General features: G+C 56.4%; 1 protein-coding gene across 2 annotated transcripts; it reads left to right on the top strand.

Annotated features, from left to right (window-relative positions):
* Nucleotides 1–2,971: 2,971 nt before the first annotated feature.
* Nucleotides 2,972–25,521, top strand: LOC129330192 (protein-glutamine gamma-glutamyltransferase 6-like). Of its 2 annotated transcripts, none has more exons than XM_054980184.1 (14): nucleotides 2,972–3,412; nucleotides 4,463–4,897; nucleotides 6,971–7,144; nucleotides 7,769–8,011; nucleotides 9,770–9,888; nucleotides 12,587–12,715; nucleotides 13,652–13,832; nucleotides 13,961–14,096; nucleotides 15,544–15,647; nucleotides 15,732–15,974; nucleotides 21,102–21,419; nucleotides 23,043–23,200; nucleotides 24,445–24,569; nucleotides 25,258–25,521. In XM_054980184.1, exons 2-14 carry the CDS (start codon nucleotides 4,891–4,893, stop codon nucleotides 25,415–25,417), a joined length of 2,097 nt encoding a protein of 698 aa, XP_054836159.1. In that variant the 5' UTR covers nucleotides 2,972–3,412; nucleotides 4,463–4,890; the 3' UTR covers nucleotides 25,418–25,521. The 2 variants fall into 2 exon arrangements, with proteins under 2 accessions (XP_054836159.1, XP_054836157.1); XM_054980182.1 differs by having other exon boundaries at nucleotides 4,311–4,897.
* Nucleotides 25,522–26,540: the final 1,019 nt, after the last annotated feature.

Raw genomic sequence — 26,540 nt, 5'->3', positions numbered from 1 at the left:
GCAGGAAATTTCAAGCCACAGCAAGAGGCAAACGGGCCTCTGGATTCCCCCCTCAAATACGTCTCAGTTCTTGCATAAGCCAGAAAAACCAGACTATGTGCTCCAAGAGCAGCCCTTCTTTCCTCCCTATCCAGGTGCCGCAATTTGCCCCCCCCCCTCTGCCACCCAACCCACAACTCAGAGCCAAGCTACACGTGACGCCTGACACAGGTTGGACACTTGTCAGCTTCCCTCAAGTTTTGATGGGAAATGTAGGCATCCTGGTCTTGCAGCTGTAATGGAGAGCCAAGCTGTAAAACCAGGACGCCTACAATTCCCATCAAAACTTGAGGGAAGCTGACAAGTGTCCAACCTGTGTCAGGCGTCACTTGTAGCTTGGCTCTCAGGCAGGGCCGATCTTTCCACTGCTAGAGTCAAACTTCTTCCCTGCCCGATCCCTTCCGTGGTTTCCTACCCCTCTGCAACTGGCACAAACCCCTCGGGAGACGACTGTGTTGCTGCCCTGGAGTCAGTCCCGACGAGCCTCCCTGCCTCCAGTTCTGCCCCCCCCTCATTCAACTGCTCCCCCCTTCTCCTCTGCTGCCCCCTCGTCCCACAGCCCCCTCCCAAGGTAGCTGTTTGACGCCACCTTCTTCCTTCCAACTCCTATTCAGAAGGACCCTTTTTATGAAGCCCCCAGCCCTCCGTCCCTCTGTCTTCATCTCCCACTGAGCCAGCTGTGCTTCTGAGCCCAGCGGCACCTTAAGAGTCCAAGAAGGCTTTGGGGGGGCGAGCTCTCGAGCGTCAGGGCCCCCCTCCTTCAGCCATGTGCCTCGGTGTGCCCTGCGCCCCCTTCCCTCTTCCCCCTTGCTAATGTAAGATGCGAGGCGACTGGGGGCACGGCATGCCCTCTGGCTCTGTTGCCCCGTCAAGTGTCATGGGCAGCGAGGGCATAAAAAGCAGTGCTGGTGGTGGCATAAGACAGTGTCACCCTTCTCCAGTGGTTCCCAACCTATTTGGTATGGTGACCCACAAGTCCGAATTTACTTTGTATGGTGACCCCTCCAAAGTCTGAGGAGGTGTTGGGGGGTGCGCTGGGATGAGATGTGGGGAGATGGCAGATGCCGGCATAGAGGTGGGCGGTGTGTGTGTGTGCGTGTGTGTGTGTGAGACATGCTGTCACGTCCCTTCTCAGCTATGGCGACCTGCAAAACGTCCCATCATTAACAGACTGGCTCAGATCTGGCAAACTGCACGATGTGGCTTCACATCTCGTTTTAGGTCTTCCACTTTTCCTAGCATTCTTGACTTTTCCAGAGAGTCTTGTCTTCTCATAATGTGGCCGAAGTACGATAGCCTCAGTTCTGTCATTTTAGTTTCTAGGGAGGATTCAGGCTTGATGTGATCTAGTCCTCACCTATTTGTCTTTCTGGCTGTCCACAGTATCCGCAAAACTCTCCTCCAGCACCATGTTTCAGATGAATCAGTTTTCTTCCTGTCATCTTTCTTCACCGTCCAGCTTTCACATCCAGACATAGTAATGGGGGTGGGGGGTGGCAAGTGGCTCAGTGCAATACACCTCCCACCGCAGGCGGAAGGCTGCGAGGCCCGGCAGGCGGCTGGGCAAGAGGTTGGGCTGCTCAAGGAACAGCACCAAGTCAGAGCCTGCCCCACTCGCACACGCCTCTTTCTCTCCCCCTGCTCTAGATTCCCCATGCACCGGACAGCTCCCACCTACTCCTCAGCCTCCCCCCCTTCTTCTAGCTAATATCCTGATGTTACTAGTTGCCAGACAGCCCCCTCCCCTTTATTGTCACAAAGGGAAGGCAAGAATGTAATAGGCTGGCAAGGAAGAAGAGGAGGGAAAGGGGGCAGGAGCCACCAGGAGAGACGGCTGGCCAACCACCCACTTCCAGATCCTTTGCAGCCCACTCTTTGGGTCCTGACCCACAAGCTGGGAAACAACACTGCCCCACTGCATTCTAGAGCCTTGTGATAGCTGTAATTGCTGCAGGGCGTCAAACAACGGTGCTCAGAAATAACCCTGGGCAATATTGCCCAGATAAATCCCCTACACCATCTGAAAAATGCCAGCCCCAGAGCTTGCCTGTGGCTGGTCTCCTGCGTTGGCTGAGGGCAGTTTCCTGGTATCCCAAACTCTGCTGGGCTTCTGATCTGGAAACTTCCCGGGATGGCTGAGACTGGCCTCATTGTCCAAGCCCAGGTGAGGTTCTCAGTGGAGGAAGCGTAACTCTCAGGGTGTCAGCAGCACCCCCCCAACCCCATTCTGCCCACCCCAGCCAGACCACTGCCCAGAATGCCTCTGCGAGGGGGGAGCGGGTTCCTGCCTGGGGGCCTTTCCTCACATGCAGCACAGCACGGAGATCGGCTCACGGTGGCCTGGAGAGACTCGAAGGACTGCCTGCCTGTTCCTCTGGGGCAAAGTCCTCTCCGGAAGAGGCTTGGTGTCCACAGTGGAGACGTGGGCTCAGTCCAGGAGCGCTGAGTTCATTCAAACCCCTTTTCTCCCGGCCAGCTAGCAGTGCCACAGAAGAGAGCCACTGTCGCCTGCTAGCTGAAGCCAAGGCTGAGCAGACTTCCCTCTTGGATGCCTCTACGCAATGAAGGGCCGGCGTGGAAGGAGGGAGGGGGCGAACGGAGGCTTCTGTGGCTCGGGGCTCCCCACATCTTCCTCGCTCAGTGACTTTCCTATTCCTGCTCAACTGGTGCACCAGAAAGCAGCCAAGGCCTCTCTGGGAAACATCCCCCCTGCAGGCTGCTTTGGCCTGCCCAGCACTTGCGGGACGGGGCAAGAAGGCCGCAGCCGAGCTGCCAGCCAGAGGAGAGGGGTGACGACTTGCGAGGCACTGCAAGGCCTGCTGAAGGGAAGGGAAGGGAGCCGGGGGCGCCCAAACCCAGAGCCCCCCCCCCGAACACTCTTGTGACTCAGAGATGCCTGCCGAGCCGAGCACCTCGGAGCCATTAACTGGGGTGGGGAACGGGTGCAGCGTTGCTCCACTTCAGCCCTCTGGCGTTCTTCCAGGATCCTCACAGAGGAGGCGAAATGTTTCCATGCCAGCCAAGCAGGAAATAAACAAGGATGAAGCAGCTGCCGCTCAGCAGCTGAACCTCCAAACCGGAAAGTCAACCCAGGCAGATACCATCAGTGCAGCGAAGAAGCCTGGGCTGGGGCAGGCCTGGCTGCCAGCAGCAAAGGTGGGGGCTTAGGCAAGGCAGGCCTGGTGGCTCAGCACAGCCCCAAAGCTGGATGGAAGCGGCGATTAGGCACCCCGCACCAGCGTTCGTAACGAGGGGGTGGAGTGCACAGAGATTAAGCCACACCAGAGACTCCCTGAGCAGCGCCAGGTGGCGGAAGGTTCCCAAAGGAGCCCACGTGCCCCAGCCCCGGCAGAGGGTGCCCCTGAAGGGGGTGGTGAGTATCGGGGGCAGGAGCCAGGCTGGGCCCTGGAAGTCAGGCAGTGGTGGAAGGTCTGCAGGGAGGGCAGCAGCCTGTGGCTGGATGGGGCTGCGAGTGGCCAGGGAGAGGTTCAAACAGGGGAGCTGAGCGGGTCCCAGCAGCCACCAGTAACTGGACCATGGAGAGCTCACCGCCAGGGAACAAGGGGCAGAGGGAGAGGCACGGAGGCACAGCAGGGGCCTCTGGGTGGGCAGGCAGTAGCCAAGCAGAGCCAGGAGAAGGCGGGCGCCAGGGGAGGCCCTACTGCTGGCACCTGAGCAGCAGGCCAGGGAGCCCCGAGGGGCCAGTTGGGTCGGGCCTGGCTTCGAAAGGGCTTCTTTCCATGACAGCTGATGCTGTAGAGCCCCACCTTTGGGATGGCATTCTCCCCATGTACTGATAAGGGCCCACCAGAGAGGAAAAGACCCAGCACAAAAGATATTTAACTTCCCCCTACACACCAGTCTCTGTCGCAAGTGATCCCAGCCACACTCATCTGAGAGACGTGCCTTGTGATGTCTCCCTTCTGCCACCTGAGCTGCTTTGTCAAAGCCCTCAGAAGGAGAAAGACGAGAGCCGGGCGGCGGGAGGTGCCAGGCGTCTCAGGGGCCCAGTCGCTTGCCCAGTCCTCCCCGACGGGGAGAGGGGGACTGCGCACACAGCAATGGCTCCGGAGCAGCAAGCCGCTTGCCTCCGCAGAGCCTCTCACTAGGTGCCTGGCGTGAACGCGAGCCAGTCACGCACACTGAAGCGCACTGAAGCATCGTATGGACATTCACTTGGGCACGTGAAACGTGGGAGCAGGGAACACATGCACACGCCTTCTCCCCTTTCCAAGAGGTCAAGTCACTCATGTATTCGCCCGGCTTCTCAGCCCCCCTCACGGACTACATGGAATAACACTGTGGACTCCAAGCTGAGCTCCTTGACAAAGGGTGGGATGCACATTGGAGACACACACCCCAACGCAGGAATTTACTACAAGGATAGTAAACAAACGCAATCTGACTTGTAAATGCGATCCAGGTGGGACTGTGAAGCCGGCGTCCCAACTGAAAGCAGGAAGTGAATTTCTGCCAGACCAGCAGGAAGTACCAGTGTCCTCCCAGCCGCTTCTCCTTCCCCACCCGGCAATTTCCTCCTCCTTGGAGGTGACTCTTGGCCTTGGATTGCACGTAGGAAGTCTTGCATGTCATCCATATGCAAGGGAATGCACTTCCTCTGAGTAAACAAGGAGGACTTCTCCTCCCACAGCAGCACCTCCCATTGAGCAGGAAAATTGCTCCCACAGAGCCCCAGATGAGAGGGACTGGCTAATTGCCCTTGGATGCTTTGGCAGGGCTCAGTGCCTGGTAGCTGCTTCATCACACCTCACCCATCTCCGCCACAGACAGCAGGTGCGCTCGGAGGAGCATGCAATAGAGGTCCCTGGCCCGGCTTAAGGAGACAGCAAGATGGCAGGTGAGCTCTGGCTTGGCGGGGGGGGGGGGGAAGAGGGGTGCCCAGCAGCACTGCACCCCGAATGAACGCTGCGCCTGCCCTGCAGCCTCGGCTGGGGCTGGAGGAGGGAGGGGAAAGAGAGAGGCAGCTCGGCCCCTGGATTGCCCCCCGGGGTGCCTTGTGCTCGAATGGCTCTCGGAGCAGGTGCGACTGGCGTGTCTTGAGATTCAGCCACGTGAAGCAACCTGGGGAGCCTCAAGGCCACGTCCTGAAGGTCGGGCTGACATCAAGAAGCCTTTGAGCAGCCTGCGGACCTTCATAGAGGGACCAGCGGCCTTTAAGGGTTAGGGTCAGGGACACCCCCGTCCCAGGCTGACTCTCCTCAGGCAAGAGGGGGCTGAGCCTTGTGTGTCCCACGTGGTGGAGGTGTCCTCGGGAAGGGAGTCCAACGAGTACCCTGGACAGCCTTCGACCCACGTCTCCAGCAGAGGGCTCCGAGACCACCCAAGGGCCCCCTCTTCTGTCCTAGATCACTCAGCCCCGCCAGCATTTGGCGGGGTGCGTGTGTGTGTGTGGAGTTCCCCCAGAATGACAAGCCACTCCCAGAGGACAGAGAGACCGATGGCGACACACCCGGCTGAGCTGCCAATCCCCTCGCCAATCCCGCCCACCCCCCCCAGGCTCCACCCCCAGATCCCCAGCAGTTTCCCCGCCTGCAGAGGGAGGTCCAAGCCCTGCGGGTCCCTCCCGTCCCTTTGGCCTCAGCCGGTCAGCCCTGAGGACTGGCTCTTGCCCCCCCCCCCCAATCCCCAGGAATTGGGCCGAATGCTCGGCCTGCTCCATGTATCCTCCGCCGCCTCCTCACTGGGGACACAACGCAGCTTGCGCCGTTCTCCCCGCCCCCATTTAATCCTCACAGCAGCCCTGAAGGTAGGCTAGCCTGAGAGCGGGGGACTGGCCTGGGGCTGCCGACCTTCAGGTGGGCCTGGAGAGCTCCCAGCATCACAAGGCGCTTCAGGCGACAGAGATCAGCCCCCATGGAGGAAAAGGCCGCTTTGGAGGGTGGGCTCTGGGCCTTTATGCCTGCGGAGGCCCCCTCCCTCCCCTCCCCTCCCCTCCCAAACTCTGCTCTTCTCAAGCTCCACCCCAAAATCCCCAATAATTTCCTGGCTACCCTGGACTGGACCAAGGTCCCCCGTGGCAGTGCGGGGATTTGAACCAGGTCCCAGGCTGACACTCTGCTACACCACGTTGGCTGTCACTGTGGGCACAGGATCCATATTCGACAGCTGGGCGGCACCCCCTTCTCCTGCCCGGAATCCCAGCTCGCTCCCAGCTTCATGACCCGGCCTTCCTCTTGTCCCCACCGTATGGCTGTTAGTGGCAATGCGTCCAAACAACGCTCGGCCTCCTGGATCTCTTGGGCTTCTCTGCCTGCCCCTGGCACATCAGCTGGCCCTTGCAGGATTGGAACATGCGCCCTCTGACTCTGTGCACAAGGCTTGCCAACCTCCAGGTGGGGCCCCGAGATCTCCCTGAATTACAGCTGATCTCCACACCACAGAAATCAGTTCCACTGGAGAAAACAGCTGCTTTGCTGGGTGGCCTCTGGAATTATGACCCTCTGAGGCCCCTCCCCCCAAATCCTTCCTCCCCCAGGCTCCCCCCATGAATATCTAGGCATTCCACAGCCTGAAGTTGGCAACCCTACTGTGCACAGACTTTCTGTTGATCATGATGTCGCAATGCTCAAAGGAACAAAAGAGGAGTTGTGCCTCTATGCAGCAGGCTGCTCCGGCCGTTGTGAGTAGGTGGCTGAGATGGGCCAGAGCATCGGCTTGGCAGTCTTAGAAAGAAGGCGTCTTGCTGGATTCTTTGATTCCAAAATACCTGTAGCTGCACAGTCACCTGGGTGTCAAGGAAATGAAGGCTTTCCCCTTTGAAGTGCATGTGTTTGTGCTGGGCAGGGCGGGGCCGCAGCATGACTCTGTCCGGGCCACCAGTCACCTGCCCTGGAAAGGGGAGGGGCTGCCTGCAACTGGTACAGCGGGGGTCCTAAGAAATGGCCTGTGCTTGTTGCTTTTTGTGCCCTAGATCTGACCCCTACCCAGATCAATTGGCAGGTGCCAGCAAACTCGGAGGCACATCACACCAACCGCTTCGTCTGCTCCAATCCAGTTATGCGCCGTGGGCAACCCTTTATCTTCACACTGTACTTCAACAGGAGTCCCCAACCAGGGGAGAGCTTAGCTTTCATAGCTGAGACAGGTAACTGATCCCCGGGGCCCTTGGCCAAGGGCTGGGGGGTGCAACCCTTTTGCTCCAGTGCCGCACTTGCCACTGGTGGATGACTCGCGCGTCCCGTGCAGCCGTCGCAACCAATGCATCCTTGTCCTGCATACATCTGGGGCATTGTTGGCCTTTGGGCTCCCGTGTTTTCATGCTTCGCTTGGTCCGTGTAAGTGTGTGCGTCTGCCACTGAAGAGCAGCTGGGCTCGCAAGCATCCAGCAGACACCCTGTTCTTGGATGAGCCGCTCCAGCAGCAGCTCGGCTAGCAGACGCTCCCACAGACACACACACACACACACACACACACGCACACAGCGCTGTGCCCCCCCCCGGCCCTTTGATCCTTCCACTCCAAGGCTGTCACCATGGTTTCTTTGGAAAGCGCCTCAAAGGCAGAAGCCTGGGCAGCCAGCCCTCCCCGCTGTGGTCCGCCTGACGCACAATGCCGTGCTCTGTCACCTGCTCTGTCCCCAGCTGGGTCATGCTGACAGCCAGAGCCTCAGGAAGACCTGGGGCCAAATGACGGGATCTTTGCACGCGCTTTCCTCTCCTTCCTCCACTGTCACCCACAATGTCTCCTTTGCCTTCATTCCCCCTGACAGGGCAAAGCTCTTCCAATTCCAGCTGCAGCAGGACCACAGTTGCCGTCGGCAGTGCTCTGGCCAGTGGCTGCTGGAGCGCTGTGCAAGGCACCAGCGATGCCAACTACGTGAACTTCACCCTTGCCAGCCCCCCCACCGCAACCATTGGGCACTACAGACTGAGCCTGCAGGTGACTTGCGGCAACAAGGTGTATGCCAGACTCCTGGGGCAGTTTGTCCTGCTCTTTAACGCTTGGTGCTCAGGTAAGAGCCTTCAGCTTGGGAAGAAGAGGCCCTCGCCTCTTATATGTCAAATGGGCTTTGTGCTTCTACTTGGGCAGGACAGCTCCTTTCCAAAAGGACCCTAATCCCTTTGTCTCGTTCAAAAGGCCCCCAAAGCAGTGGAATTGGCTGCCTGGGGCTGTGGCGGGTTCCTCCTCACTGGCAGTTTTCAAGGAGCGACTGGACAAATACTCACGGGGGATGCTTGAGGCTGTTCCTGCACTGGGCAGGGGGTTGGACTAGATGGTCTGTGAGGCCCCTTCCAACTCTGGGAGTCTATGATTCCTTGGGGGTGTTGCAGCTCTCTTGGGAATGTCAAGGAAAGGGCCTTTGGGGGCACGCTGTTGGGTTCCATGTGGCACCTCCCATCAGGCCCCCTTCCCGTAGATCCTGCCCCTCTGGTGGGATCTTTTCCTATGCTGCTGGGCAACAGTGAGCTACAGGGAAATCCCCCTTCCAAGAGACCCTCCAGCACAGCGCCGGGTGTTTCATCTCCTAGTAATAGCGGTCTGTCCCGCATCAGAGGGTACACGTCCTCGGTTAACTTATTCTCTTACAACTTCAAATGCCAGAAGGTTATCCGTATTTGAAAAATCTTCTTAAAGTATATGAAAATTGTTCACTCATTCTTGCTACCTTTTATCTTAACAAAGTCTATGTAAAATTAGTGATTACAGGTTTCTCATACATCCGAATATCTTTTGGCCACCAATATACCCATCTTGGAGTTCTATCGCTAACTTCTGTGAAGTTAGACATTCCTGTATTCCCAGGTGCTCTCTGCACCTGGTCTTTAATACAGTGTATATATATTGAGACGAGTTAGATGGCTCTTACACCTTTGTTTCGTGCCCCTCTCCAAGGCTGTTCTATTCTAGGCCTCTAGACTCCCTTTGTGGCTTGTCTAGTTATGGGGCCCGGCTAGCCCTGTGTCTGTGCGCAAAGGCGCATCTTCTGTGACTTTCTTGATCAAGTCCAGCAATTGTTTTTCTAACTATATCCGTGACATTCTGAAACAAGCTGGGAGCAGCTGTGGAAGGCGCTCTTCTGCGCACTGCCTGGGGTAGCGAAGGTCCACTTCCCAGCAGCTCCTGGGCAAACGTGAGTCATATTCTCCATTTGCAAGAGCGCACGAGTAGGACCAACCCTCTTCCCCCGAGTTTGGTTGTGGCACTTCCGCCAAGGCGGCCAAGGGCATGGCTTACCTTGCTTGGAAAGCCAGGGAGGCACGAGAGGGATCGTGGCCTCCAGCAAGGCAAGTCTGGTGCGCTCTTAAATTTACACCACCATGTATCTTGGGTGCTCAACTGCCTCTGGTTTGTAGGGTGGATATTTCCTTATTCTACAAGCAAACTCTCATTCTTGAGCGGGAGCTTTTGGGTCACAAACTTGCCTGTCTTTCAAAAAATTCATAGGTGGGGCGAACAAGTGTCTAAAATGTTATCCCTTCCTGCCCTGCCCCCAGCTCCGGCCCTGGCTGAAGGGTCCCATTGGATTGTCCAGTCCTGCTCCTCAAAATGCGGCTTTTTTGAATGTGTGGTGTATAGTTTACCTGTGTTTATTGTGAAATTCTTGCCAACCAGTTGTGGGCAAACTCTCTGACTAGAAATCCCAGTATATAAAGTTTTGGGCCATCTTCGGGGCGGCGTTTTTGGACAGCAGCTGCCCCCAGCCAGGCTCCTCCTGGCCCTTTCCCCAGCGCTGCTCTGCAGTCTCTAAGCGCAGCTCTCTGTCCCACAGGTGACCTCGTCTACCTCGCAAATGAGGCTGAACGGCAGGAGTACGTCTTGAATGAAAACGGAATTATCTTTGTGGGAAACGCTCATTACATTGAAGCTCGAGGGTGGTACTATGGCCAGGCAAGTGCCAAATGTCCACGGGGCAGAAGGCGCAATCCTGCACACAGCGGGGTTGCTTAAACCCCATTGTCTTCCTTGCTTAAACCCCATTGTCTTCCTTGGGATTTAAGCAGTCTGTGCGCACCAATTAAAAGCTCCAGGGTCCCAGGAACATGTGGAAAGGACTAGAAAGGTTAACCAGCAAAAATGGTGTGTGGGCACATTTTGTCCGATTCCAAGCTGCATGCGAAAAGGTGGGTGGGAAACAAACAAGCGCACCTGAAGCCCAGCAGAACTGCTAAACTGTGAGGTGTGGCATCCCCTGGCACAGGGCAGGGCACGGGGCGGGCTCAGTCGCAGAGTCCAGAGCTGGAGGGCCGAGGGCCAGATGTGTCCTTGGCACCACTGGGTGCTTCTCGCAAATGGACCTCTCGGGCTGTGGCAACAAATGGCGACCTAGGAGAAGAAGCTCCTATTCCCAGCCCCGGCTGGCAGCTGCTGTTCAAGGTGTACCGAGAAAGAGACTGGGGAGGGAAAGGGACCGTGTCCGTTTCCACGCGGGTGGTTTGTCCCGGGTTCAATGCTGTTGGGAATTAGGCTTCCCCTGCTTCCCCACAGCATCACGGCGCATTCCTGCCCCTCCTGGGGTTTCCCCAGCTTTTCTCTGATCTTTCCCAAGCCTGTTTTGCTGCAAGTTTTGGAAAAGATCACAGCAGAGAAAGCAATTGGCCAGGGTGCCCTGGAAGCACAGGTTCCGCCCTGTCTGTGGGAAGGAACTGGATTGTCTAGGGACTCGGTTTCCTCCCAAGAGGTTTCGAGGAGCGCTTGCTGGCGGCCACGGCTGCGCCAGTGGCTCCCGTGAGCGGGCGGACGGTGCTGCCGTTTGGGGTGGGGGTGGGGGTGCTGCAGTCCTTATCTTCAACATTTATCTCCTGTACCCTCCACCAACGCGCTGGAGGAAGCTGACAAGGACAACATTTAAAACTCCTGCAGCAGCCAAAGAAAAGAGGAATCTGTTTTCCTCCTCAGAGAACAATCGCTTGCTGGAAGAAATCCTGTTCATCTCTCAGATCCCACCAGACACCTGTTTTAACGGTGGAAAAGATAGCCATGACCATATCAAAGACTGAAAATAGAAGATATCATTCACACAAAACAAGTTCAGCAAATATAGGGACATAAATCAGCGAACTTAGAATCCCAGAGAGCTGCAGAGAACAAACGGGCGCCTTCTCCGAGTGCCCCAGTAGTTCAGTGCCCAGTGAGTCGCGGGGGGGGGGGAGGGGATGCCCACAGTGTTGGAGCCTCCCCAGAAAGCCGTTTGATCCCGGTGCCCCCCACCCCCTCCGGCAAGGAGGCCTCCCAAGCAGGGCCTCCCAAGCTGGTGACTTCCACGGGCCGGCAGGCGGAAGAGAAGCAGGGGGGAAATGGTGCTATGATCGGGAAGGCCAGGCAAGAGCGCAGGCAGGGCCAGGGCAAGCTCTGGATCCCTGCACTGGGCCCAGTTATCTGGCACAGGCCTGTGATTCTGCCCGGAGGTTTCTGTGCCTCTGGCACTCCTATTCCACACAGAATGGCTCCTGCCTTCATCCCACCTGCAGACGTGCCTCAGAAGTGTGTCCACGCTGGCCGTGTCTGGCTGTTTCCTCAAGCAGAAGGGGGGGGCCTGCCGTGGCTGAGTGGCGGAGCACCTGCTTTGGGCCCAGGAGGCCCCAGCTCAATCCCAGCAGCTTCTCCAGTTACCGAAGGATCAGAGGCTGAGTGGGTGGTGTGAAGGTCCTCCTTCCTGTTCCTGAGACCCTGGAGAGCCACTGCCAGTCAGAGGGGACCGCGCTGACCTGGGTGTTTGTGTGTGTGTGTGTGGGGGGGGGTCTGACTGAGCAGAGGGGGGCTTTCCGTGTTCAGGCATCTCCTTGTGTGAGAAGGCGAGGCCCGGAGAGATGATGGGGCAGGCAGCAGTGGGCGGGTTGTGAGGGAGCCTCAGGGACTGCTGCCCTTTGAGGTGGACCTGGCAGGTGCGCAGGTGACTCTGTCCGTGGGGTCTTCATTTCCAGTCCTAGAAAAGGGAACAACAATTACCCCTCTCTCAAAGACAGCCTTTGGAACGCATGAGCACGCCCCTGGGGAATGCTCTGCTAGCTGGGGGGGGGGTGGCTGAGGGGGCTGCTTGCAAGTATAGCCAGTTCTGGATATGACCCCGAAGGCCCCTTTTTGTAGCAGAAGCCCAATGGCCAGAATTCCCCGTTTGGCTCACCAGCACAATACAGCCCCGAGTCACTCTCTGCTGGGCATCCTGGGAGTAGGGCTCCCAGCCTCTGCCCCCTGCCGTCACTCACCTGCATTAAGAAAAGGCCCTGGCCAGGCCAGCGCACAGTGGGCGAGCTCCCCCTGGGCATGATGACGTCTCGTCCAGAAGTGATGTCGTTGCACCCAGTGGCGGGCATGCTCCTGTCCTTCATAGGGGCCAAAACAGGCCAAAATCAGCCCCTGGGAAAGGTGGGAGCATGCCCGCTGGTAGGTGCGATAAGGTCCCTTCTGGAAGAAACATCATCGCACCTGCTGGGAGCGTGCCCAAGCTTTGCACGTGCGTGAGAAGACAAGAGCGGTAAGTGCCAGCTCTCCCTTTCCTGCTGGGAGGTTACGGGGACCTGGCAACCCACTGTGGGAGGGACGCAGATGGGCTTTCCGGCTTGTCTGAGGCTGCCCTTCCTGCTTCCAGTTCCAAGAGAACATCCTGAATATCTGCCTTCTTCTCCTGGATCTGAGCCTCTACCATCGCCAGGATCCGGCCGGAGACACGAGCCGCAGAAGCGACCCCAGATATGTGGGCCGGGTGGTCAGCTCCATGGTAAGGCCTCTGCCATTCGCTCCTGCATCCCGTAGACCGGGGTGGAGGGGTGGGGGGCGTCACACCTTGCCACGCTCTGTTCTGTTCATTTCTATTTTTATGTTATTTATGTTCTCACTGAGGCTCAAGGCAGATTTAACAGGGTGAGTTAGTACAGTCAGTTTCAAGGACATTTCCAAAACAATGAAAAGGGATATATAAATGCACATTTGCAAAGGTTTAAAACAAGCAGAAATCCAACAGAGAGCTGAAGACTGACACATTAAACAGCATAGAACTAAGCACCCACTAGGATCATACGTAAAGCAACAGATAGTACATAAGAGCACACAGTAGTAAAATCTATGGTCCCTGTTTCTTTACTGATGCATCTCTTGGAGACCCCTTCCTAACGGAACAGCCCGCCTGTTTGAATAAAAAGCCATCTTGAGTAATTCAGTTTTGCTTCATTTGCAAAAAGCCAGGAGAGAGGGAGCTTTCCTGACCTCTTCCGGTAGGCTGTTCCATAAGGTGGGGGCCACCACAGTGCATGGGCAGCTGTTGAGTTTGCCCATTTGCCACAGAGGCACCTGCAGAAGGCCTGTTCAGGTGAGCAAAGCTGCCGTGGCGGGACGTTGGGAGAGGGGTAGTTTTGCAGAAGAGCTTTGTAAGTGGCAGCCGATACCTTGAATTGAACCTGGTAAGTGATAGGTAGCCAGTGGAGTGACTGCAGAAGGGGAGTGATATTCTCGCTCCTCCTAACGGTCAAGGTAATAACCGAGCTGCAGCGTTCTGCACCAACTGGAGTCTCCAAGTCAGCTTAAAGGGGAGACTTATGGACAGAGCACTGCACTCGTCCAGCCTCGATGGGACCATGGCCTGGAGCCCTACAGAACCTGGCCAAGCAGCACCCCTGCCCCTGCCCCTAACTCCCTCGTGGCTTCTGTCCCACTCCAGATCAACGGCAACGACAACGACAATGGAGTGCTGGAGGGCAAATGGGAAGGAGAGTTTTCTCACCATGTGAACCCCTCCCGGTGGGACGGCAGTGTGGCCATCCTCAGGAAGTGGGCCCAGGACCGACACAGGCCGGTCCAGTACGGACAGTGCTGGGTCTTCGCAGGAGTAGCAGGGACAGGTATGCTAGTGGCGGTGCGGCGGTGGGGGGTCTGAGACAGCGTCAGAGGCTCTTAGGGGTCACCTGACGGAGTCAGACTGCTCAGGCCTTTCCTCTTCCTCCTCTTCCTCCTCCTCCTCCTCCTCCAGTCCTGAGGTGCCTGGGGCTGCCCACACGGCTGGTCACCAACTTCAACTCCGCGCATGACTCAGACGGAAACCTCAGCATTGACAAATATTACGACTCCTCGGGAAAGAGCCTCAAAATTGGCCAAGACTCCACGTGGTAAATGCAAGGCGCTCGGGGCTGGGGGAGGGGGCGGCCTGCAGCCCAGCGGTTCCCGGAGACCTTAAGCCTGCCTCGCGGCCTGAGAGCCGCCACCAGGGGTGTCCTCAGAGAGGCCAACGCACGATTGCACCAGGGCTGCGTCTAGCTTCCGGGGCAGCCCTCTCCAGTGTCTCAGAGGGGAGCAGCCCCAGTGGGAGGGGTGCCCACGCAGAAGAGAGAGGGGGGAGGACCCTCAGAAGAAGGCCAAGAGGGCGTCTGGTTGACCCTTTTGTTTTAGAGCACGGAGGGCAAATACCAATCTTGAAGAAGGAGCAGTTGGAGCCCCCCCCCCTAGGATTCATGCAGGGTGCGGGCACAGAAGAGAGAGGGGTGGGAAATTCCCCTGGACTGGAGCACAAGGGCGGCAGTGGAGCAGCGTCCTGCCCCCCCCCCCAGCCCTGAACTGCAGTAGAGCTGCTCTCTTGCACAACACAACCACAACGGCTGCAGTTCAGGACTGCCAAGCAAGAAGCTGCTCCTCTGGTCCCAGGCCGGAGTGACACAGTGGGGAGTGTGTGTGTGTAAGAGCAGGGTTTGTGCACCTGGGGGCAAACATCCCGTGTCCTGATTTCGACCCTCGTTCACAGATGTTGTGAACTGCCCTAGGGGCTCTGCCCCCTTAGCCTCTGGAAATGCTCTTGGGAAGGAGCTCTTCCTCCAGGCCGAAGTGATCCCCCTGCCAGGACACTTTTCATTCCAAAGGAGTCAGTGCTCTCAGGAGTGCCTGGCCTCCGGGACTGGCTTAAAGGAGGGTGGATTAAGAAGTTCCAAAACTTACAGCATGCTCCCCCACCCCACCCCGCATATTTTTCTCCCTCTCTGGGAAATGTTAAGTGTTTTCGGTCTGAAGCAGACCCTTCCCATATCCCCAGGTTGCCTTTTTCATTTACAAATGAATGTATTTCTGTACAGCTGGAAAGTCCCAAATACGTCTGTGCATGGCCAGAGTCTGCCACGCTACAGAAGGGCAGTGTGCACGATACGCAACTCCAGTGCTTGAGCGGCAGACGTGCTTGCCAAGATAAGCACACGTAGGTGGCCAAGACAAGCTAACTGCTAATTGGGCAACCTTCTGTCTGCCATTTCATCAGGTGATTATGTTCAATTAAACCCTTTGGGACAGCAGCGCAACAGTCAGCAAGGAACCTGCCTGAATTATGAGACCGCTATCAGAACATCCTGGCACTGCTGTGTGAACCTGGCTCCTTGGCAGGCTGCTCTTCTCAGGGCAAAGGGTTGCCTCCACGAGCCGGGTCAGGTCCCCAGCCCTGGCCTCACACCAGGAGGGGGCGGACTTCTCGGAACGTGCCTGAAGTGGGTTGGGGGTCCAGGCCAGCCCTGCAAAGAGGGCTATTCCCAGCCTGCTGGTGAGGGGAACCAACCGGCTGCTCCTTCCTGTCTTCAGGGATTACCACGTCTGGAACGAGAGCTGGTTCATCCGCAGAGACCTTGGGACGGCATACAGTGGGTGGCAGGTGATCGACGCAACCCCCCAGGAGAGGAGCCAAGGTAAGGGAGGACCCCGTGGCCCCTTTGGCAGGCAACGCCCATCTCTCCACCGGCAGTGCCTTGACGCAGACGTTGCCCTTGCAGGGATCTACCAGTGCGGGCCAGCCTCTGTCCTGGCCGTCAAGCATGGAGACATAGAACTGTCCTACGACACGACCTTCGTGTACGCTGAAGTGAATGCAAATATCTGCCGATGGGTTGTCCAGAAGGACGGAAGCCGGGTCCGAACTTATTGCGATACTTCCTCCATTGGCACCGCTATCAGCACCAAAGCTGTGGGCAGCAACCAACGGGTGGACATCACCAATACTTACAAGTACCATGAAGGTGGGTCAGTGCTGGCGCTGCTCGCGCCCTGGGATACGCCCTCTGCCTCTTCCCTCTGCTCTTGAGCTCGAGCATCTTTGGGGGTATTTTCAAGGATGGGCCAGGCAGGCATCTGGGCGGGGGGGGGGAAGCCAGCCCGAAGTGAGCCGCAGGGAGACGGAGCCGCTGGTTCCCTCTTCAGCCCCCAGGCAGGACATGCCCCAGCCTGCCACCCTCACCCCCCCCCCAGCCATTCATGGAGCCGCCGAGTCTCCCCCTGAGGGTGGGCAGGTTGCCCGTTTGCTCACAGGGCATCAGGCCTCTTTGCGGGTGGGCTGGATGGAGCCCCGCGAACCCCCAGGCAGGTGGCAGGCCGCTGCAGGGGGACCAGGGACCAGGCGTAGAACTGCAGCCTGCCTTTCAAGGCAGCGTTCAAACGCCAGCGTGAACGGAGCTAGGCAGCCCCCAGCGCGGCCTCTTTCAAACAGACACTAGCCGTGCAGCTGATTGGCTGGCCCCTGTAGCAATCACAAAGCCACTCCCTACCCCAGGAGACTTAAAAAAAAATTTTAAGGCACACTTTTCTAAAAACCTTTTTTAAAACAAAAACAAATAAAAGTGCCAAATAAACAATTCCTGCTAGGAATCGGGGGGGGGGGGTCTTTTTAAAAGTCAAAGGCATGCAAAAGGGGAGCGCCACACAAAAGTCTCTACGGAAGCACGCCAGAGCCCGACATGTGGGACGGCCGAGGGCCGAAAGCAGGCGCAGAAGGGCTTCGAGGAAGCAGTCTCCGGCTCCGGCAAGGTGCGCGGCGGCACGGCACACAGCCCCAGCTGCCATCTGCTGACAGATTTCACAAGGCGGGGGCGGAGGGGATTGGTGCCCCAAGATCTATTATGGGATTGCGCTACTCAATGCATCTACAATGCTCTGGAGACACAGGAACACCTGAAGCTGCTTTCTGCAGAGTCAGACCCCACCCCCATCAAGGTCAGTGGGACCCAGGGACTCAGGCAGAGGCAGGCTGTTCACTTCACCCACCACCCTTCTGCCTGGAGATGCTAACTCCAGGATGACCAGCTAGGTAACAACAACAACAACAACATTTGATTTATATACCACCCTTCAGGACAACTTAACGCCCACTCTGAGCGGTTTGCAAAGTATATTATTATCCCCACAACAAAACACCCTGTGAGGAGGGTGGGGCTGAGAGAGCTCTGAGAGAGCTGTTAGTGACCCAGGGTCACCCAGCTGGCTTCAAGTGAAGGAGTGGGGAATCAAACCCGGTTCTCCAGATTAGAGTCCCCCGCTCTTAACGACTACACCAAACTGGCTAGAGAAGTTTGCAGAAGGTGCCACGTGGTGCACAAGGGTCCCTCCAAACTGGGCAGAAGAATGCGAGATGCACCTTGGCACAAGCGAGTGCAAAGGGATAGACATCACACACAAGAGCAGCCGTCCCCGTGTCCTGTGTCGTGTGCTGCAGCCACCTGGCCAAAGCAGAGAGGACCCGGCACCCATCAGCCTCCTTAAGAAGGCAAATTTTTCATCAGGAAAAGAACGGCAAACAGAACAGCAGCTGCCCCACGGCCCTTATCTAAACATCATCTCTAAAAGAACCTCATAGAGCTGGGAAGGATGCGCGTCCAGGTGGCTGAAGGGGAGGCTCTCGAGAAAAGCAGGCTTAACATTTGGGTGCTTAATATTTGTGGGCAGCCTGAAGGGGCCTGTCCACAGAGTCTGCAGTGGCCGTGGCCAACACGACCCTTTCCTGATCCCAGGGCGGGCGGGGGGTTTGCGTCTCCTGGGCAGAGCGGGTGCAGGGGAGATGCATTCGAAACACTGCGGAGGCCCAATTCCACATAGGACCTGAAGAGAGGAGGCGCCTTGCCCCCATGGCCTTTCCTTGAACCAAAATGGCCCCTGGTGGGGAGTGATTTGCCCCCCTTTAGAGCTGCACCTGCAGTATTCATGAGAAGACATCTCATGTAATTGGGTTCTCATGTAGCAGGACTGGGAAAGAAAGATCGCTTGCCATAAAACAGCTGAAGAGCATTGCATGCCCATATGGCAACACAAACACACAAACACACAATGCAATGCAATGCTCAGAACAACGTGAGGCTCTCGCAGATGGTGGCCAGCAGGAAGCAGAAGGCCGTGCTTGTTGTCCTCTCTGTGGTTGTTGGCTGGGGGTGATCTTGCAGGGGGTTGCCAGCATCGAGGAGAGCGTGGCAGTTTTTGTCCACGGAGGCCCTGTTAAACTCCAGAACATTTTTTAAAAATCTAGCATAAATGGGACAAGCATCTGAAGAACAGAACTCAGCTCCACGAAAGTTGATGCCAGCGTTAAATGTGCTGGCTTTCAGGTGCCAGGAGGCTCTTATTCTCTCATCCTGAAGGCCAAGCGATTGGCTGCTGCCCCTGCTCCAGGCGTTAGCAAGAGCATCCCTTGGCCTCGGACACTCACTGCCAAACCCGCCTCCCCCTCTATAGACTCCCCCCCCAAAGTTGCTTCCAGGCACAAGGCTGATGCAACGCACTGACCTGCAGCCTGCTAAAAGCCCACTTAACTATTTATTTATTTATACAGAATCATAGAATCATAGGGTTGGGACCTCTAGGGTCATCTAGTCCAACCCCTTGCACAATGCAGGAAATTCACACACACCCGACTGCCCCAGTGGCGATTGGCATTTCCCTGGCCGTGTAAGAAGGGGCCACGAGAACTAAGCCCTGATGTAGCCCTTCCTGCCCTCCCTCTCACGATCTGCCTAAATTCACAGAATCAGCATTGCTGTCAGAGGGCCACCTAGCCTCTGCTTAAAAATCTCCGAAGAGATTACACGAGGACGCTCAAGTGTAGGGAGACGCAACACTAGCCAGGAAGCCGAGTTCCTCTTCACCTCCCCCCAGGCTCTGTCAATTTCACCTCCCCTTTCCCAAGGCTAAGAGGAAATTAACAAACCCTCCCCGGAGCCATCTCCACTGGCTCTGCCTAGAGGGGAAACGGACCTTCGTTCTTTTTGAACTAAGCTCCCCGGCTAACATGGCGTCTCCCTACGTACATTTGCGCACCCTCACAGAGAAGGCCCGTGTGTGAGCAGCTGTTGATTTTGCCCGTTTGCCACAGAGGCACCTGCCGAAGGCCTGTTCAGGTGAGCAAAGCTGCCGTGGCAGAACTTAGGGAGAGGGGTCGTTTTGCAGATGTGAGTAGCCTAGGCCACGAAGAGCTTTGTAAGTGGCAGCCAATACCTTGAATTGTATTTATTTTATTATTTTATTTGTGTCATTTATAGTCCGCTTCTCTCATTGAGACTCAAGGTAGATTACATCGAGTGAGATTAGCACAGAGAATGACAAGGACATTTGAATAAACAATGCCATAGGGTAAATAAGTGCAGGTTTACAAAGACGCAACATTAGCAAGGATCCAATACAGAGCTGAAGAAAATGCTGAAACAGCATAAGCAATTCTTGGACTGACACTACACAACATAGGACTACCGAGTAGGATCATTCTGAAAGCAGCAGGTAACGCATAGGAGCATATACTTAAAGGAGCAGATAGGACGCAAGGCAACATAGTGGTGAAGTCTCTGGTCCCTAACTCATTGGTGAAGTATCTTTTTGAAACCACCTCTCTACAACACAGCTCTCCTATTTGAGTAAAAAGGTCCTTTTGAATAATTGTTTTGCATTGTTTGAGGAAAACCAGGAGTGTGGAGATGGGGGCCACCACAGAGAAAGCCCCTGTATGGGCTGCTGTTGATTTCGCCCATGTGCAGGGTGGCACCTGCAGGAGACCCTGTTCAGGTGAGCGAAGCTGCTGTGGAGGGACATAGGAAGGGAGGCAGCCCTGTAGGTAAGCTGGACCAAGGTCATAAAGAGCTTTATATGTGATCACTAATACTTTGAACTGATAGGTAGCCAGCGGAGTGACTGCAGGATGGGAGTGATATTCATGTTCCCGCTCGCTCCTGATAACAGCTGAGCTGCAGCATTTTGGACTAACTGGAGTCTCCTAGTTAACTTAAACAGGAGACCTATGCATACGCTGGTCTTAAATAGGAGACCTATGCATAAGGTGGGCGAGTAAGCAGGAGCCCGTAACTTTGCAGCCTCTGAAGAGTCACGGGGGGGGGGGGGGTCCTGGGAACGGCCTGCAGCAGAGAAGCCTGGCCGGTGGCCGTGGGCTGTGGGATGGGACTGGGGGCCTCTGGCAGACTCTGGTGGGTGACTCTGGTCAGGCCTGATTCAGATACAGGCGTGCGCTTAAGATGCCCCGAGCACCTAGTTACTTTTCCTATATCAAATCGTTTAACTTTTGGTAAGAGGGACACCCCAGAACGTTCTAGGTTCGTTACTGGGCATCGTACACAAGTAATTGCAGTTACAGAATTTCGGCTTCCATCCTAAGCCCTTATTAAAGCACGATTGTCCAGCATTCTTTATGACTGCTCCCACACCCGAAAACCATTCCACCCATTCTAAGGACAGAGATCGCAAAAGCAGGTCACAGGCAAGGAGCCCCGTCGAAGAAGTCTCTCTCAATCGATTCAGCCTCTCATAGGTATCGGGTTTCAGAACCATCTCCTGGCAATAACTAACAGTCTGGCTTGATAAGGGCGCACAGTCTTGACTAACTAATTTCTCTTATAACTTCAAACACCATACAAGGTTGTCTATATTTGAAACATCTTCTTAAAGTATACAAAAATTGCTAGCCCATTCTTGCTACTTTTTATCTCGCCAAGGTCTATGTAAAATTAATGATTGCTGGTTTCTCATCTCTTGTGGCCCTCAAGCAATACACCCATCCTTGAATCATATCTTCACTTCCGTGAAGTTGGACGTTCCTGCCTTTCTCCGATGCTCTCGGCACCTGGGCCTCCACACAGAGTATCTGTTGATGTGGTCCAGACGGCTCTTCTGATTTGCACAAGGCCACACCACTGTGTCACTCCTTGGCTTCACGCTCCTTTCCGGGACAGTTCTGTGGGGTCCCCAGGCTCCCTTTGTGGCGCGTCTGGCCCTGGGGCTGGGCTGGCCCCCTTTCTGTGTGCAGAGATGTCTTCTGGGATCCTCTTGGACCTCTGCATTTCTTCCCGTACCCGTGACATGACATTTCTCTTTTTGTGTAGGCTCTGCGGAGGAAAGAAGTGTTTACAGAAAGGCCTGCGCCAAGCTGCCCAGGTCCAGGTCCTCAGCAAGATGCCCAGACGCCCCTGAGGAAGCCTCTTCGGAGCTCATAACACACCCGGAGCTCTTTGGGAAATTCAAGCTGGCTCAGCCTCCCGTGCTCGGGAAAGACATTGAACTCATCCTCACTCTCGCCAACTTATCCTCGGTACCAAAGAAAGTCACGGTGAACCTCAGTGTGTCGAGTGTCCTCTACACACGAACGGCTGTCCAAGAGATCCTAAAGGAAACCACCACTGTGAATTTTGGTTCTAAAGAAGGTAACAGGCATTCAGAGCTAAAGGTTCGGAAGCACAACCGGGGAAGGAGCCACAGTGGTGTTGGTGGGAGGGGGTTTGTCCTAACTGGTTGCTGAGCAGATCTGTATGCCCCCCCCTTGCAGGAACACCACCAGCCTGGACTCCTGCATGGGCTGGCAGGGGGGCAAACTACACAATACGTATTTTAACAGTTGTGTTTGGATTCCCCCAGACCCAACTGGCCTTCCCCTCAGGCACGGAGCAGTTGCAGGGGAGGTCACTTTTAATGCCTGCGGGAGGTAATTTGATGCAGGAGAATGGAGGAGGGGGGGCTGCACGGCTCAGTGGGGAGCCATTTGCATAACTTTGGAGCCGGCTGGTGTAGCTCCAAAGTGACGCCAGTAACTCCCCACCAAGGCCTCGAGGATCATCCCGGGGAAAGGGGGTGGGGGTGGGAGAGCAGGAGCCCCCTCTTCCTCCTCCCACATTGCTACCCAGAGTCCAGTTGGCTCCTGCAGGTGTTCAAAGTGACGTTCCCTGCGGCAGCTGTGTGACTCGGGTGAAAGCCAATTTGCTTGGGAGCACCCAAATATAACTCATTACAAACCACGTCGTGCCGTTTGGCCCTTGGGAAACCCCTCTGCACGCTCCCACCAGGTCCCTCTGGGCTTCTGCGCACAAAGACTGGCAAAGCTGAGGTCACAACTGTGGTGTACTGGGAGAGGGGGCTGAGAAAAGCCCCCCCATGCATTTTCACAACCTGAAGCCAGCCCAGAAAGCCTGCAGTTGCCCCACTGGGGAAACTGTGATGGGCTGTGATGGGCTGTGGGTTTCCTTCCCCCAGTGGCGGGGCAAATGGCAGCTCCTGGGGATAATTTTAGGGTGCCAAAATGGCGGGAGAATGTCCACCCACCCACCCCCCAAGAACCCTGCCGTTCCCCCTGGAGCAAAGGAGGCCGTTTCTTTGCTCTAGTTCAAAGAGGAAAGCCCGGGAGCCACACAAGTTGCTTTCTGAAGGAAAATGGCATTATGAAGAAGCTGCCCCCCCTCAAGGGGATCCACGTGGAAGCCCCCACGATCTTCTCTCTTGAGTGCAATAAACAAAGGAATGCCACAATTAAGGGGAAAGTCCAGTAGCGCCTTTAAGACTAACCAACTTTATTGAGGCGTAAGCTTTCAAGAACCACAGCTCTCTTCGTCAGATGCATCATCATCATCTGACGAAGATGCATCTGACGAAGAGAGCTGTGGTTCTCGAAAGCTTATGCCTCAATAAAATTGGTTAGTCTTGAAGGTGCTACAGGTCTTTTTACTGTTTTGCAACTACAGAGTAATGCAGCTAACTCCTCTGGATCTACGATGAAGGGAGGGGCTTCAGCGGCTGCAATTGCCCCTCCCTCCATTGTTTTTGGCCTCCTGGAAAAAATGGGTTTCTCCCCTATGGCACCAAAACTAACATTTGGGAGGGAAAGGAGTCTGTAGCACAGAGACACATGAGAGAGAAGAATGGGTGGATATGAACCGCTCCCTCCGCCAGCACTGGTCCGTGTTCGCAGCCAGGATGGCGCCTTTAGGGGGGAAAGACAGCCCTGCTGGGAAGGGCTGGTCCTCTCCGCTGTCACGTGGTCTTTCCTCCCCTTGCAGAGAAGCACATTCCATTGCGCATCACGTATACCCACTACGGAGCGTCCCTGACAGATGACAAGAAAATCCTGGTGACGGCCTTGTGTGACGTGGCCCAGGGCGTGAAGCTGCTGGTGGAGAAGGCGATCACCCTGGAGAGCCCGGGCATCTTCATCGCGGTAACCCTCATGTTTTCAGACCCCTCCAGACCTCACCTGATGGCTCATTCGGCCAGGACCAGCCAGGAGTGGTACAGTGGCTGGCACTGAGGTCACCCTAGAAAGACACCCTGCCCCCCTGACGTCCAAGTCCTCTGCCCACTTTGGGGGCCCTGCAGGCAGGAGCCCCCAGGTGGTCCCATATGTGCTGTGAGTTCCCTTCCTGGTCTGCAAGCCCTGCCTTCCACGAGCGAGTTATTTTCAGGAATCCTGTTACTGATCCAGCGTGGTGGTGGTGGTGGGGGTCTGAGTGGCAGATGAGGCTCTGAGAGAACCCGGTGGGGGTCCCCTGCTCGGCCAAGGACGCTTGCTGGGAGATCTTGAGCCCGTCATGCAATCGCAGCCTGGCCTACCTCACAGAGCCATTGTGAGGATAAAATGGAGGGAAAGGGAGTTATGTAAGCCACCTTGGGTCCCAGCTGGGGAGAAAGGTGGAGTATGAACCATGTACATAAACAGACAAACCCTGCATGTGGGAGAAATAGCAGTCAAAGCGCCTGTGCGTGCTGTGTGCATGGAAGGGGTGCATTTCTGCAGGCCCCGCCCATGTCAGCATCATTTCCCATTCCCTAGTCCCCACCCCCACAGCTGCTACCTGAACCCCCCCCCCCCGGCCATGCTACTGGAGGGCTACGGGGGCTGCTTTTAAACATCGGTAACTGACCTATTGCTAGATCATTGCTAATAACGATGGCAATTCGCATATCACCATAGCTTGAACTTGGAACTATCTATTTAAAACCCACCAAGACCCCTGGTGTGTGTGTGTGTGGGGTGGGTGGGTGGTGGCTCTGGGGGGGGCGAGGAAAGTGTGTGTGGGGAGAACTCCTGTGTGCCCACTCAGAAGGAAGGCAGGGAGGGGGTGCTGGGGGGTGCAGCCTGCCTCTGGGCTCCAAGCAAGGGGCAAGCACAGATCCGCAACTCGGTTAGTCCCCCGTGGAACCTTTAGCCACTGGGGACTGTAGCTCATGGGTGGAGCTGGGGGGGGGTCTCTTTGTTGCCAGCTGCAAAAGGGGGCCTTGAGTGGCTGGGAAGAAGAGAGACCCCCAACAGGGGCAGCTCTCCACCCCAGGATGGACAAGACGGCTGGGGCTTTGCTGGCCCTGAGGGCAAGGGGCCCGTCTTCCACAGCCGCCCTTCCTGCTGATGGCCTATATGAGCCCCATGGGCTTGAAGGGCTGACCCTGGTTGCTTCCCTGCTGCAGGTTCCCCCACGTGTGGAGGTCAATAAGGCAGCCACGGTGGAGATCTCCTACTCCAACCCCCTCCCGGAGCCCGTGGACGACTGCGTGCTGCTGGTGACGCTCATGGGCCAGGCGGTCACCATCAAGTAAGTGGAGCCGGGGGGGGGGGCGGGGAAGTCCAGCTGCAGAGGGCAAAGCCCTTCCCCACCGCCCCCCCCCCAAAGTGTGTGTGTGTGGGATCTTTTCGTAAAAATCAAGCCCAAAGAGGTTCGAGAAAACCTGCTCTGGAGCCAGGGGAAATTTGGCAGGAGAATGACCGGATGAGCCTCGTGCGGCGTCCTCCAAAGATCCGCTTCGGCTCGGGAGGCAAAGCAGAGCAAGAGGCCCCTGCAGAAGCAGCCCTGCTCAGCCTTCAGGGCATGCCGGGAGGGAGACGTGCGAAGGGGAAGGCTAACCCTCCCCCACTGTGCCAGGGTTCTGATCCGAGTCAGGCCCCAAGAGGCTTCGGGATGGGTTTCCTGGGGCTCCCCCTGGTGATCCTGCGTGATGCGGCACGTAACGTCTGGATTGATCCCAAGAGAACAGTTGCTCCTCCAGGAACATCTAAGCTGCGGGAGTTTGGCTGTAAGGAGATGGCCAGGTGGTGATGCTGGGCCCATGGGGCTGGGCCTTTCCCCCTGGGCCATGCAAGCCAAAGAGCACCTGTGGGGCCGGGTGAGGCCTCCGGTGCCCCAGGGCGTTGTCTCTAGAAAGGCCGGGAAATGTCCCTTCCTTCTGCTCGGAGCCTCTCCTGGTCCCCTCACCGCTCTCCTCCCCTCCCTCTCTCTATTTCAGTGTGGCAGGATTGGCCCCAGGGGAGAAGTCGAAGATCTACTTCGAATTCACACCACGCACGACAGGAGCTATGCAGATGCACGTTGATTTCTCCTGCAACAAGTTCCACCACGTGAAGGGCTTTGTGCTCATGCAGATCGCTCCCTCTGCCTCCCTGTGATTTAGCAGGGCGGCGGGGCGGGGGGGGGGTCAGGAGGCTGACCGTCCTGTTTCCAAGCTGGGCCAGGGGTCCCTCTGCTGTTGCACTACCAGTAAAATTCTTTACAGAGCAGAAGCGCTTTGGTGTCTTCGTGTGTTGCAGGAAGCACGTAGTTTTGTAGCGGGTGGAGGAGTCCCTTCCCTTCCAAGAAGCCCCCCACAATACTTATTCCGACAAAGGCTAGGCGGTTGCAGAGGTGTACCATACGAGGGAATGAAAACCCCTCTGAGGGTCAGGGGAAGGCGGGAGGGTGGCATGTTCCCTGGAGGAGACTTGGGCAGCCACTGGTGCCCAGACACCTCGGAGGGCAAAATAGGGCGGTGCTTGTGGGTCAGGGGGCTGTTCCACCCCAGTCTGCCTTGGATGCACTCATCGGTCTCTGTTCAGGAGAATAGTTGGACACAAATCGGGTGCCACTTAGGGCTGGCAGGTCCAGGTGGGGAAATTCCTGGAGACTTGGGGGGGGTGGAGCCTGGAGAGGGTGGGGTTTGGGGTAGGGCCTCAGTGGGGTATAATGCCATAGAGCATCCATACCTTCAGACAGCCACTTTCTCCAGGGGGACTGATCTCTGTTGCCTGGAGATCAGTTGTAATTCCGGGGGATCTCCAGCCACCACCTGGAGGCTGGCAACCCTAGTGCCACTGGGAGTTTTGCCTTGAGGGCTCCAACTGCTCCACCTCACAGCCTCAGGCCTGGGATCGCGACAAGGTGTCACTTAGCACCCTTTCTCCCAAGTTAATCCCCACCTTTGCACCCAGCTCTTCTTGCTCCAAGGAGGCCAAAGAGGCACGCGTGTGTTTCCTTGCCGCTGGTTGCCCAGCCTCCAGGTGGGGCCTGTGGGGTAAAAGGCAGAGGCATGGAAAGTAGAGCCGTTTGTTTAGAGAAAAATATAGTCTTTATATAGCAGTATCAGTAAATCAATATACAGTCAAATTGTAACGAGACGGTTGCCCGCGTCTAAAACCAGGCTTCAGCTGGCCGGGAGAAAGACGGATCCCTCTCCGGGGAAGCCGAAAGCAGTTAGTCTTCAGACCTGTCAGACAGGTGAAGTTCTTTGAACCAGCTGTTTATCAGTACATTTAT

This window comes from Eublepharis macularius, chromosome 5 (genome assembly GCF_028583425.1).
Source record: "Eublepharis macularius isolate TG4126 chromosome 5, MPM_Emac_v1.0, whole genome shotgun sequence".
Lineage (NCBI taxonomy): Eukaryota > Metazoa > Chordata > Lepidosauria > Squamata > Eublepharidae > Eublepharis > Eublepharis macularius.
Note: the sequence above shows the minus strand (reverse complement) of the source record. Positions and strands in the feature narration are given on the sequence as shown.

Coding starts and splice junctions, on each gene's coding strand:
- LOC129330192 (XM_054980184.1), top strand. Junction 13,833..13,960: donor CGCAGGAGTAGCAGGGACAG/GTATGCTAGTGG, acceptor CTCCTCCTCCAG/TCCTGAGGTGCCTGGGGCTG. Junction 23,201..24,444: donor GCCCGGGCATCTTCATCGCG/GTAACCCTCATG, acceptor TCCCTGCTGCAG/GTTCCCCCACGTGTGGAGGT.